The following is a 13,647-nucleotide window of genomic DNA, read 5'->3' on the forward strand; positions in this document are numbered from 1 at the left end:
GGGCCCTGTAAGGAGACAAGTCAGTAGTTGAAACCAAGACACAAATAACAGTGGCTTATGTGAGATAGAAATTTATTTTTCTCTCAGAGGAGCCCAAAAGCCCAGGATTCATGGTGTAGTCTCACAGTCAGAGACCTAGACATCTTCTGTACAGTTGTTTGCTATTCCTAAGATGCCCTTGTCAAAGTTAATGTCTCTATTCAGCCAGCAGGAAGAGAAGAGCACTCTACTTGATTTTGAGTGGAAGTTATTCAAACCAAGGGAAATGTACATCATTTACTCTTACATCCCATTGTGTAGAACTGAGGCTCATGAGCACACCTAGCTGCAAGGGAGGCTGGGAAGTATAGCCCTTAGGCTCATGGCCACACCTAGCTGCAAAAGGGCTGGGATATGTAGTCTTTAGTTGGGCCATCATATATCTACCTAAAAATCAAAGATTGTTTTACTTTAGAGAAGAGAATTATTGGGATTCATGATGGGAGAATCTGGGTCCATGAATCTAAGATGGAGAGTGGTGTAATGGCCCAGGTAGGAGAGGACAAGACCAGAGTTGGGGCTGGGACCATGGGTGCAGGAAGGAGGATAGGCACACTGAGAGGTTTAGAGTCCAGTGTACTCTCAACTATTTGGGAAATATGGTCCCTCCTTCCTCCCCTCACTCTAGAATTGTTCTTTCTTTCCTCTTCCAGATGCCTGCCCCAGACTACCCCAAAGTGTCACCTCCCAGTCCTACCACATCTCCTGAAAACAGCCCTTCCCTCTCAGATACCTCTCCCATGGACATCTCCCCATCAGGGATCCCAAAGCGTCGCACAGGTAAGAGCACTTGGTTCCCTGCCCTTTTTGTCTTTCTCTCCACTTAGTTTTCCGTCCCAGGTGACCATCCTTAGGACAGCTCTGATCTTAGCATTAGTGGTTAAGAGCACAGCTCCACCATCCACTGGCTGTGTGACCTTGGGCAAATGACTTATCTTCTCTGAGCTTAAATTGCTTTATCTGTAAAACAGAGTTTATGATAATTACAGTACCTACCACACAAAGATAACAGGAGAGTTAAAAGGTAATATGTGGAAAGTGCTTAGAACTGGACCCGTCTCACAGTCAGCAATGTTGGTCTCAACACTCAGTAAGTGTTGGTCATTGTGACAGCTCATAGGTGGGAATATGAGTGGGTCCATGGCTCGAGGGAGACTTCTATTTTTTTTTTTTTTTTAATAATAATAGCAATATTTATTTTTATTTATTTATTTATTTTCTTAATTTTATTTTGTCCATATACAATGTGGTTGATTATTATGGCCCATTACCAAAACCTCGAGGGAGACTTCTAGAAGAGAGGTTAACCAAGCTGAGCCCCGAAGGACAAAGGAGAGCCAGCAGAGAAAGGAGGAGAGAAGAGAATATTCTAGGCAGGGGGGCAGTATGAGTTAAGAAGGCCCTTGGGGGCTGTTAACAGTTTGGTGAGCTGGCACCTAGAGCACAGGATTGGTGACAATGAGTGATGAGACTGGAGAAGGCTCTGGAAAGCCAGCCTGAGGAGCAATGCCTTTGTCCCAAAGGGAACTGGGAACGTTTGGTATGAGGGGGAAGGACAGGGCGAGAGACCCATATATATTGCAGGGTGGTGTGAGCCTGCACTCTCTAGTATGGCCTGCTGAGACTTGAAACTTGGCAAGCATGACTGAGGGGCTGCATTTTTAATGTTATATCATTTTAATTGAATTCACATTTGAAAGCTGTTATTTGATTCAGTTAGTGGGGATTTTCCAGTATTTTTAGAACAACTTGGATATGTGAATCTACTTTTTCAGCAGTAGATTTTACAAAACCGAAATACGGATTAAGTATTTCTGATCGAAATCTTTTGTCCAAACAGATGTACAGTCAGTGCATGCATGGGATTTTGAAGACTTAGCATGAAAAAATGTTTTTAATATTGAAAACATGTTGGAATCATATTTTGAATATAGTGAGTTAAGCAAAATACTTTATTAAAACTAAGTTCACTTTTTTTTTTAACATGGCTACTAGAACGTTTAAGATTATATATGTAGCTCACTGAATATTTCCTTTGGATGGTGCTTCTAGCATAGGGCACTCTGAGAGCTCAGAGGTCAGCCAGCCCAGATGAGGTGATGTCTGAGCTGAGTCTAAAAAGATGGGTTAGGGTTGGCCAAGTTGAGAAAGGGCAGATGGAGAGTGTACCAGACTAGAAAAGCACATGCAAAGGCCTCAAGGTTGGAACAGCATGCATGTTTGGGGACTCTCACACACATCAGAGTTTCTAGAGAATAAATGTGATTTGGGGAGCAGGGGGAGTTTGAGAATAGGGCATGGTCAGAGATGAGCTAGAGAAGAGAGGAGGACCGGATCCCAAAGGGCCTTGTATGCCTGGCTGAGGAGCCTGGGCTTTGTGCTGGGGAGCCACGGAAGGTCTGTGAGCTGGAAGAGGGAGAGTCAGCCCTGTGTGAGAGGAGTTCATAATGAATAATAGAGTGCCTCAGGGCAGACACTAAGATTGGCCCTAGGGGTGTGTCAGGGAATTCTTTTCAGAGGAAGTGAGACTGAGCTGTGTCCTAAAGGGCTGCTGAACAGTATGCACAAAGGCCTGGAGGTGTTTGAGAACACCAGTTTAGCAGTACTGACAAAGAAAGTGAGTTATGTAGTGTGGGAAGATATAGAAGGTCAGGTGGAGAGGGATTAGGTGGATATCAAAAGACTGTATTCCGTGGCTGGCCAGTTAGCTCAGTTGGTTAGAGCATGGTGTTATAACACTGAGGTCAAGGATTCAGATCCCTGTACCAGCCAGCCAAAAAACAAACTTTATCCTGGACAAAGTGGAGAATGGGGAGTCATGGAAGGGTTTTGAGCAGAGAAGAACAGTGCCAGCCATGGCTGATGGAAGGTCCTTTGGGGACCATGTGAAGGAGCCACTGGGGGCTAGGAGAACAGGGAAGAGGTGGTACAATAGTCCAGATGAGAGAGAATGATGAAAGTGCTTATGATTTTTAGTGAGTTCTTTATCATGTGTTAGTATCTATCTCAGTTTGGAGTCCTTTAGAAGCAGGCTCTGAAACTCTGAAACAAGGATTCAAGTGCAAGTTGTTTCTTTGGGAGGTGCATGGAGTACAGACAGTGATTCAGAGAAAGAGAGGCAGCCAACACAGGGTATGTTATTAGATCAGCTGCTGCAGTGGGAGCTGGAGCTTAATTCTATGGTGATGCCCAGGAAGCAACACAAATGTGCCTCAGAATTATTCCTCCAAGGTGCAAGGGAGCTGGAGTGTGTATATACCAACTCCCATCAGTCATTGGGTGATGGCTATTCCCAAGGCCTGTTGGTTACCTGCCACTTCCAAGGTTCCAGAAAAGCAGTCTGGAACACACAGAGATAGTAAGATCCGAGGGATGCAGGTGGGTCATTGAGAGCACCTGCTAGAGTCAGCTATTATGCCAAGCACATCATTGTTTACTCAGGATTCTTTCCCTTCTGCCGATGTGGGAGAGCTAGGCATAGGGAGAGTAAGTAACCTGCTCATGGTCACACAGCCAGGAGGTAGGAGGGCTTGAAGGAAGAGGCCTGGACTGGGGCAGTGGCTGTGGGCAGGCAGAGAAGGGATGGGGCCCAGAGCCATCTCACTGGGGCGGGAGCAGACAGGCCAGCGAGGTCAGCCACACTGAGCCCTTTGCCTTCCCAGCTCGGAAGCAGCTCCCAAAACGGACAATTCAGGATGTCCTGGAAGAGCAGAATGAGGATGAGGACAGAGAAGCCAAGAGGAAGAAAGAGGAGGAAGGTGAGTGACCAGAAGGGAGAGAGTAGAGTATGTGTGTGGTGGGGGGATTTGTAAGGTCGGTGGCCTGACAGTACAAGACGTTTGGACCCCTCTGATGTGATGCCTGTGTCCCAGAATCCAAACATGTCAGTCAGAATTCCATACATCAGTACAGGAACTTTTGTTATGAAAGCACTTTGGAATACATTTGTTTGGCATGTTTATTTGGTCATCCTAATTCACTATTAATTCATACACAATTTCCTATTTTTATCTTCTATTGTCATATTTGTTTTATGGAAAATATTTTTCTCCAAATGATTTCTTTTTCTTTGGAAATTTTACCCTAAAGCAGAGGTTTCCAAACTTTCTTGGTTCACAGCACCCTTAGTGTCTTAGTAATTTTTTTTATGGCACCCCTAGGCAAATACCTTAACAGTTTCTATTTATTATGTAGTTATGTTCAGACAACTATTAAGTAATACACATATTTAAAGAAAAACTAATATTTGTATTTTGTTCTTAAATAACCACAATTACTTCCTAATGGGATGTGCCTCATGTATTGCACAACATCTTAAACTATGGAATTCCGTTGAGAACTGCCACCACTCTCATTTCCTATCTCATGTTGATTTTTGCATAGTACTTGATATTTATAATAGCAACCAGTGAAAACCCAACTTTGCAGCAATACAGCATCATTGCAAAGAATATGATCTAATACTAGGGCCGACCGAGAGTGCGGCACTGGGAGCGCAGCAGCCCCAGCACTGAGGCCGCAGGTTCAGATCCTATATAGGGATGGCCAGTGCGCTCACTGGCTAAGCATGGTGCGGGCAAAACCAAGCCAAGGGTTACGATCCCCTTACCGGTCAAAAAAAAAGAATATGATCTAATACTGAAAATTAAAATTCCTCAAGCTAGTAGTTTATACGGTGTCCAACAGATGTCGCTGAGTTTCCTTTGAAAGTGTAAAATGTCCTGCAGTACCCCTGTGAGTTTCTTGCATGTTGGTGCACACATGGCACACAGCCATAAAGTTCCAATCCATTGATCATTTGGCAACTTTATGAGATTTTACTAAAATTGCAGTTTTGCCATTGTTCGAGTTTTTTTGTTGTTGTTTTTTGTTTGGTTTGGTTTTTTTGGAGGCTGGCTGGGTCAGGTTTTTGTGTGTTTAATAAAAGGTCCTTGTTAGACTCAATGCTCCCAGATTTGAATTTGGTTGAGATTTGATTTCCTTTTGGCAATTTTTAGCAACAAATCTTAATGTAAATTGTGCAGTTTTAGCCATTGTCAGTGTCTGGGGAAGCTTAAGGGGTAGCTTCTTTCTACTAAGGCAGATTTTTCCCAAGTTTTTACAGTTATTGTCACCTTGTTACCTTAAAGGTATGATTTTTTTCAGTCAGTTTTTAAAAATTTTATTATTGTCCATAATGAGCTATCATATGCATTTAAAACCCTTTCAAATTCTATTTTGGGGTGAGTCATTCTAAAAGAATAGTTTATAAGAAAAGATTGACCATTTGTGTTTCTCAGCTGCACAAATGAACGTTGGGATTGGATTCCCTCTGAGGTCCCTGCCTTCTCAGAGTTGACCAGCAGCAGGGTCTAATACCTCCCATCACTTTACAGACATCTTTTATTGGTACAAGGAAGAACTAACAGGGCAGAATGTCTTGGGAATTGAAATGTCCTTGGGGTCAAAGTTATTTTTTGCTATCTGATTTTTCTGTTGTCAGAAGCAGAGACCCCAAGAGAAAGCCCCACAGAGCCTGAAGTGGCAAAAAAGAAGGAAGCAGAAGAAGGGGACCAGCCTCCAATGCCCCCCAAGATATCCAGTGAGTTTCTGATCCTCTCCTTCCCCCCAGCCCATTTCCCTGATTTTGGGTTCAGGTGTCTTTGGAGGACAGTTAATTTAAATAAGGCATAGATTCTCAAACTTAGTGTTTAAATGTGAAATCTAAGAGAATAATAGGTTTTATAATTGTTATTGTTTTTATTTTATTATTTTCCCCCATGCGTGTGTGAAAAGAGGAAAGAGCCAGTAATCCTCCAACAAAGTATTTATAGCTTTCAGAAATTACAAATGCAAATTAAATGTTATTAATCAAGTGGTACTTTATAAGTTAGACAACCAAGCTGAGTTATGGGATTTTAGAGGTTAAAATTACTCTCACAGGCCATAGAACAACCCCTGTCATCTGGGTGTTCATGAGACCCCTGTGTTAAAAACAGCACTTGCATGGACAATTTTAGGGATGCAAAGTTATATCTCATTTTCTGCAGCTGCAGAAGTGAGAATATTTTCATTTAATCATGCCGAGATTTCTTTTTATCACTGTTTGTAAGTCTGCAATTCACAGCAGAAAGGAAAAGGGTAGAAATGGTTATCTTTTCGACAGGATCAAAATGACCTTGGGGTTAAAAAAAAAAAGTCTCTGGGTCAAAACAATTTGCGTCATCATCTGACCTTTCTTACTTTAGAAGCAGAGACCCAAACAGAAAGCATTTCAGAGCCTGAGGTGGCCGTGAAGCAGGAACCACAGGAAGACGACCAGACTAAGCCTCTACACAGAACTCCCAAGATGCTTAGCAGTTTCTTCGGTGAGTTTCTCTTTCTCACCTAGTGTGCAGGCAGGAGGCAGGTGGGTTTTTCTCCAAAGACTGCCACAAATCCCTGTGGCTGTCCCACCAGTTAGAGAGTCTAACTCATCTCTCCTAGTTTGTCACCTGTCTCCCCGAGCACTGGGGTCATGCTGGGTGGAGAAAGGATGGGAGGTGTTATCAGGAGAAAAGACCCACACTTTCCTGGCTTCCTTCCCAGCCCCCCGGAAGCCGGCAATCAAAAAGGAAGTGAAAGAAGAGGGGTCAGGTGCTCTAAGAAAGGAGGAGATCAAAGGGTGAGTCAGTGTCCAGGTCTGAGAAATTTCTTCTGGGCATGTTCCCTTCTCTCCATTCCCACAGCCCCAGTCCCAGTTTATTTAATTGAACATTTTTTTATTTTTTTCCTCATTAGTAAATCATAGATTCATTCATTCACTCAATAAATATTTAAGGATCAGTTATACCAGAGTACTTCAGAAGTTCACGGAAAGATTCGTATTATCTTTCAATTCTATTTTTCCACAAACTTTTCAAAATACTCGTGTATGTCAGGCAGTAGTTTTATGTGCTGGAGATCCAGCAGAGAACAAGTCAAACAAAAATCCTGCTTTATAAGAGCTTGTTTTTTAACAGAGGAAGACAGGGCATGAACAGTAAATTTGCAAAATATGTCATATATCACATAGTGATAAGTGCTGTTAGCAGAGAATAGAGCAAGGAAGGGCAACAGGGAGGAGTGGGAGGGGAGAGGTTGCAGATTTCTATAGGGTGAGCAAGGAAGTCTTCACTGAGAATGTGAAATTTGAGTAAAAGACTTGAAGGAGATGAAGTGAACCCATAGGGGAAGAATGTTCCAGGCTGAGAGAATAGCAAGTACAAAAGCTCTGAGGTTAGAGCACATCTGGGGATATTTAAAGAGAAGTATAATCAAAGAAGGAAGTAAATAGGAGATGAAGTCATAGAAGTGACAGGGCCAGGTTATGATAGGACCTTGTAAGGCTTTGTCAAGACTTTAGTTTTTAAATCTGATTTGAGATGGGTTTTGCATGGTTAGTGGTATAATCTGATTTGTGCTTTGATAGGATCTCTCTGGCTGCTCTGGTAAGAACAGACTGAATACTGCCAAGTGTGGAAGCAGGGAGACCAGAGAAGGGTTTATTGCAGTGATCTAGGTGGAGATAATGAGAAGTGCTAGATTTTTGAAATGTTGACAAAAGAAATCCAAAAGCATTTAAATATCTGGAGAGACAACGTGATCATGGATTGGACTGGAACTATAGTAAAGAAGTTAATTCTTCCTAAGTCGAATCCACAGATGCATTTCCTATCAAAATTTCAGCAAGGGGGCCGGCCCGTGGCTCACTCGGGAGAGTGCGGTGCTGACAACACCAAGTCAAGGGTTAAGATCCCCTTACCGGTCATCTTTAAAAAAAAAAAAAAAAAAAATTTCTTTTTCAGCAAGGACACCCATGTTTATTACAGCTGTTTTTACAGTAGCCAAGAGTTGGAACCAACCTAAATGTCCATCAGCAGACAACTGGATAAGGAAAATGTGGTATATATACAGTGGAACACTACTCAGCCATAAAAAAGAGTGAAATTCTGCCATTCACAGCAACATGGATGAACTTAGAGAAAATTATATTAAGTGAAATAAGCAAGGCATAGAAAGAAATACTGCATGTACTCACTCATAAGTGGGGGAAGGAAAGGAGGGAGGGAGGAAGGAAGGAAAAAAATACATTGAACTTTCCAAAAAAAAAAGGATAGAATTGTGAATATTAGAGGTGGGAAAGGGGGAGGGGGGTTAGCAAGAAATTAGTTAAGAGTCACAAAGATTGATTACATTTTGTAAATGTGAGTATACTAATTATCCTGATTTGATCACCTCATATTGTACACATGTACTGATATTCAAATCTGTACCCCACAAATATATATATAATCAATTATGTTTCAGTAAAAAATAAAATTGGAAACCAGAAAATAAATGAATTTTTTTAAAAGAGAGAGAGAATACATATCCACTTAATTATCAAATGCCTATATGTAATTCCTTTTAGGTAGTCTCCCTAGCTGTTGACAAATTTACCAGATCGTAGGGAACTAGCCCTCCATGGTGAGCACTGTTAAAAAAAAAAAAAAATTCAGCAAGGTATTTTATAGATGTAGATAAACTTATACTCAAATTTGGAGTTGGAGAGGCCATAGAAAAATGGAAACAATTTTGAAGAAGAATAAAGTGGAAGGAATCACTCTTCAGTGTGTTACTGCCATGATAGACATCCAGATGAATGGAACAGAATAGAGAACGCAGAAATACATTCATTCAAATATGCCCAAATAATTTTTGACAAAGGAACAAAAGCAATTCAGTGAAGGACAGACTGCCTTTTCAATAAATGTTCTAGAGCAATTGGACACCCATTGGTGGAAAAATGAACCTCAAGCTAAACCTTGCATCTTACACAAAAATTAACTCAAAATGGATTGTGGGCTTAAGTGTAAAATGTAAAACTAAAACTTTTAGAAAAGAGGCATAGGAGAAAATATTTGTAATAGGACCTAAGAAGGTAAAAGAGTTCATAGATGTGATATCAGAAGCATGATCCATAAAAGGAAAAATTGATAAATTAGGCCTCTCTAAAATTAAAGTCTTTAGCTCTGGGGGAAAATCCCTGTTAAAAGGATGAAAAGTCAAATTACAGACTGGAAGAAAATATTTGTAAATCACATATCTGACAAAGGACTTGTATCTAGAATATATGCAGAACTCTCAAAACTCAACATTAAAAGACAAACAGAGCCGGCTGGTTAGCACAGTTGGTTAGAGCACAGTGTTAGTAATGCCAAGGTCAAGGGTTCAGATCCCCTTACTGGTAAGCTGCCAGCAACAACATCAAAAAAAAAAAAAAAACTGGAAAATGCATAAATGGGATGCACAGAGATTCACTGCTGTTGATATACAGATGGCAAATAAGCACACAAGATGTTCAGCATCATTAGGGAAATGCACATGTATACCACAGTTGGCTATCACTATACATCTATTAGAATAGCTAAACTAGGGAGTAGTGATGACACCAAATGCTGTTAAGGATGCTGAGAAACGGAATCTCTTATTCACTGCTGGTGGGAATGTAAAATTGTACAGCCACTCTGGAAGACAAATGAAGTTCCTTTTAAAACCAGAAGTGGGGGCCAGCCAGTTAGCCAGTTGGTTAGAGTGCAGTGTTATAACACCAAGGTCAAGAGTTCACATCCCTGTACCAGCCAGCCGGGGAAAAACAACAAAACAGAAGTGTGCTTATATGACTAAGCAGTTACACCCTTAGGCATTTATCCCAGAGAAATAAAAACATATTTTCATGCAGAAACATGTACATTAATGGTCATTGAGGCTTTACTCATATAAGCCAAAATCTGGAAAGTACCCAAACGTCCTTCTCTTGGTAAATGGCTAAAGAAGTGGTGGTACACCATGAAATACTACTCAGCAGTAAAAAAGGAATCAATTATTGATACATGCAACAGTGTGGACGGATCTCAAGGAAATTATGTTGAGTGAAAAAAGCCAGTGTCAAAAGGATACATACTGTATGATTGTATTTATGTAACACTCTTGAAGGAACATAGTGTTGACAGGATTAGTGTTTTCCAGGGGGATGGGAGAGAGTGGTGAGTGTGGCGATAAAAGGGTAGCAGGAGTGAATCTTGTGGTGATGCTTATGTGAAGTCTCATGATAAGATTGCATAGAGCTACACACACGTACACAAATGAGTGGGTGTATAACTAGTGAGATTTGAACAAGCTCTATGGATATTGGTTTCCTAGTTTTGATGTTGTACTGTAGTTATCCAGGATATCCACATTGGGGTAGACTGGGTGAAGGGTGCACTCTGGACCTCCCTGCACTTTTCTTGTTTTATTATTATTTTTAATTGACACAATAATTGTACATACTTATGGTATACAGTGTGATATTTCAATACTTGTATATAATGTGTAGTGATCAAATCAGGATAAGTAGCATTTCCATCACCACAGACATTTATCATTTCTTTGTGTTGGGAACATTCGAAAACCTCTCTTTTAGCTATTTGAAAATATATAATAAATTATTGTTAAATGTAGTCACCGTAATTTGCTATAGAACACTAGAATTCATTCTTCCTACCTAGCTTAATTTTGTATCCATTCACCAACCTCTTCCTATCCCCGCTTCCCCTACCTTTCCCGGCCTCTAGGAACCACAATTCTACTCTACTTCTATGAGATCAACTTTTTAAAATTCCACATATGAGTGAGAACATGTAGTATTTATTTTTCTGTGCCTAGCTTGTTTGCAACTTCATGGGAATCTAGAATTATTTCAAAATAAAGTTTTTTTTGTTTTTGTTTTTTTTAATTCCCTGGCTTTTAATTTGTTTAATCTTTAAGTATTTAAAGGTATAGTCAACCAGGTAAAGGTGATAGGGAATATTTCCCAACAATTCTTATGTAAATTGAAAGTTTAGGTTCTTCCTTGGAGTAAAACAGGCTCTTCATTGTTTTCCCAAGTTACAAAAATTCTCTCCCCATCTTTTTTCCCTCTTTTTTTTTTTCACCTATTCATTCTTGGCTGTCACAATCAAACAGAAAGCACAAACATTTTTTTCTTGCATCTGTAAGAAGAAGTTGTTTATTGGTATCTGAAAAATGTACAGCCCAGTAGTACAGGTGGTGTAAAATACCAGAGAAGTAAAACAGAGTGCTCTGAGAATAGTTAAGTACTTTTGGTAATGTGTAACAATAGCAATTTATTGAATGCCTATATTTTACAGTCACTGTATTTTCAATATCCATAAAATAAATCTATAAGAAGTCTATAAAATAAAGTTTTAGAGTATATATAACTGTCCATGTCTTGTAAATGAAGACCCTAATTGTTAGAGGTTGTTAACTGACTTGCCTAGTCTCCCAGCCACATCAGCGGGGAAGAGCTGGGATGCGACCTCTCCTCTGTTTCTCAAGTGTATGTTAATCCCACCACACCACACGATACTTTAATTCTACAAATTCTTGGCAAAATTGAAAATTGTCACGAGTTCTTTGGAACCCAGAATCTGGCACAGAGTAGATAGATGCTCAGTGAATACTTATTGAATATTATCCATTTACATGCTGGTCAGTTTTTAGTCCCATAAATACAGCAGCTACATGTAGTAGAAGTCTGTCCTTAGCCCCCACATGTCTCCTGACACTGGCTATAAAGGGAGATCTAAGGGTGTCCAACTGAGCAGAAACTGTAGCTTAGACTCTTGTGATTCAATACCACTGCACTGCATTCATTATTCAAAAGTATTTAATGAACAATTTTAGACAATATCTCTGCCTATATGGGATTTATAGGGAAACATGGAATAAACAGGTGTGCATTTAATCATCATTGCAAAGATGGTAAATGCCATAACGGAAAACTGCATCGCACTGGGTATAACTAAAGCAAGAAACCACGACACAGAGAATACAAGAAGTTAAACATGTACTCAAAGTGTTTTCCACTGAACATCTCAGAAAAATCTATCAGTGTAGTTGAAGGTGTATCTCCTGAGACATTATTGATGATTTGTAGCAAATTGAATCTTTACAGCTTTACCAAAGCTCCTAAAGTATCCTATTTATTGTTTTCTTATATGATGAAGTATCCATCTGAAGTTGCTTTTTTTCCTCGAAAGATTGATCGTGTTTTCAAATAAAATGTGATGGTTAGCACTGTGGACACAATTCCTCTTGAATTTTTGATGCCCTCAAAGTTGGAAAAAGGGCAGAAGGTTGGGATTTGACATAATTTCTGCTGTTAAGCAGAAAGGACACTGGATTTAAAAGTATAAGGTAGTGAGTCCAAAAATGAAACATAATCACAAAAGCATTCCTTCTGCTTTAAAATTCTATGATTAAGCTTTATTTGTTCCAGTGAAAATGTTTTGGAGATTCTTAACATCAATTTTGCACCCCAAATTAAGACCTAATGAGGTTAAGTGGCACTTTAACTTCATCTCTGCAGTAATCCTGTGGAGAAAGGGGAATGTTTTAGATTTTTTATAGACATTGGAACAATTAGCCCAGAGAGGTTAGGTCAGCTTCCCCAGGTCACACAGGGAGGAAGGCCAGGCCTAGAACTTGTGTCTCTCTGCTTCCTAAGCAGCTCTTTCATCACCATACTGCCACACTTTGCCTCCTGGTTACATGTCTGTGTTTATGTATTTATAAATGTGTTTTTCTAACAAAATTGGTGTCCTGCTATATATAAAGTTTTATATCCTGTTTTCTATTTCAAGTGATACTATGACCATTTTTCTTGCACCATTCCTAGCATGGTCACTTGTCTTCCATCTCTGACGGCTGCCTCCAGGAGATAGACAAACTTTCAGGGCCTCCAGTTTCCACACCTTTCAAGTGGGGATGTATTGATGACAGAAAGTACACTCTTCCTCTACTGTTAACTGTGTGGCAGGCACAAGGCAGTTTGCTTTTCATATCCTAGTGCACTGAATCCTTACAACACTACTGTGAGTAGATTCTGTTGTTATTCCCATTTCACAAATGCGAGAAGTGAGACATGGAGGCAGGACAGGATTGAGGCGTAGTTAAGAATCCCAGTTTCACCTTTATCAGCCTTTCTTTTCTCCTAAGGATTTGTAGCCTTTAGACCAGGGTCTGGCCATGACTGTACTCAGCATGTTGTAACTATAGCTACTACTACTACTATTACTATTATTAGTTGTTTTTAGTTGCCTTGCTTAAGCCACACAGGTGGAAAGCGACAGGGTTGGGGTTTGAACCCGGGAGACTGGCTCTAGAATCCCTTGTCTACCACGCTCTGCTGCCTCATTGTAGTAATGGCCACCGCTTATTAAATGCTGAGACTGTACTAGGAACTGTGCACAGCCCTGCACTGCTCTGTCTGTCTCAGGCATCCACAACCCTGTCTGACCCTCAGAATCAGCTGAAAAGCTGGAAAAAATCCTGTATCTTCTTTCTACCCCGACCCCCTTGTCCTCATTTTGGTATAGGTATAGGACTGAGACTGGGGAGTCCTCATTGTTTTAAAAATGTTCCCCACACAATGCACCGAGGAGTGGGAACCCTCACTGTAGTTTCTTATTTAACTCAGGAAAACCTGTCATAGTATGTACACTGTACAGGTAGAAATACTGTGGTTAAGAGAAGGGTAGTTGCTTCCTCAGAATGCACAGCTGGTCAGTGGCAGAGCAGAGA

The 13,647-nt window shown here is 40.4% G+C and overlaps 1 protein-coding gene across 3 annotated transcripts in view; it reads left to right on the plus strand.

Moving 5' to 3' along the window:
* LIG1 (DNA ligase 1) overlaps positions 1-13,647 on the plus strand; it is a 51,630-nt gene that overhangs the window by 16,954 nt on the left and 21,029 nt on the right. For 2 of the 3 annotated variants that reach the window (XM_063110404.1, XM_063110402.1), the window contains exons 5-9: positions 693-819; positions 3,702-3,797; positions 5,522-5,620; positions 6,267-6,386; positions 6,607-6,682. In XM_063110404.1, coding sequence (XP_062966474.1) covers positions 693-819; positions 3,702-3,797; positions 5,522-5,620; positions 6,267-6,386; positions 6,607-6,682 — 518 coding nt within the window. The remainder of the gene's footprint in view (positions 1-692; positions 820-3,701; positions 3,798-5,521; positions 5,621-6,266; positions 6,387-6,606; positions 6,683-13,647) is intronic. The other variant, XM_063110403.1, reaches the window with a different exon arrangement.

This window comes from Cynocephalus volans, chromosome 10 (genome assembly GCF_027409185.1).
Source record: "Cynocephalus volans isolate mCynVol1 chromosome 10, mCynVol1.pri, whole genome shotgun sequence".
In the NCBI taxonomy this organism is placed as follows: domain Eukaryota; kingdom Metazoa; phylum Chordata; class Mammalia; order Dermoptera; family Cynocephalidae; genus Cynocephalus; species Cynocephalus volans.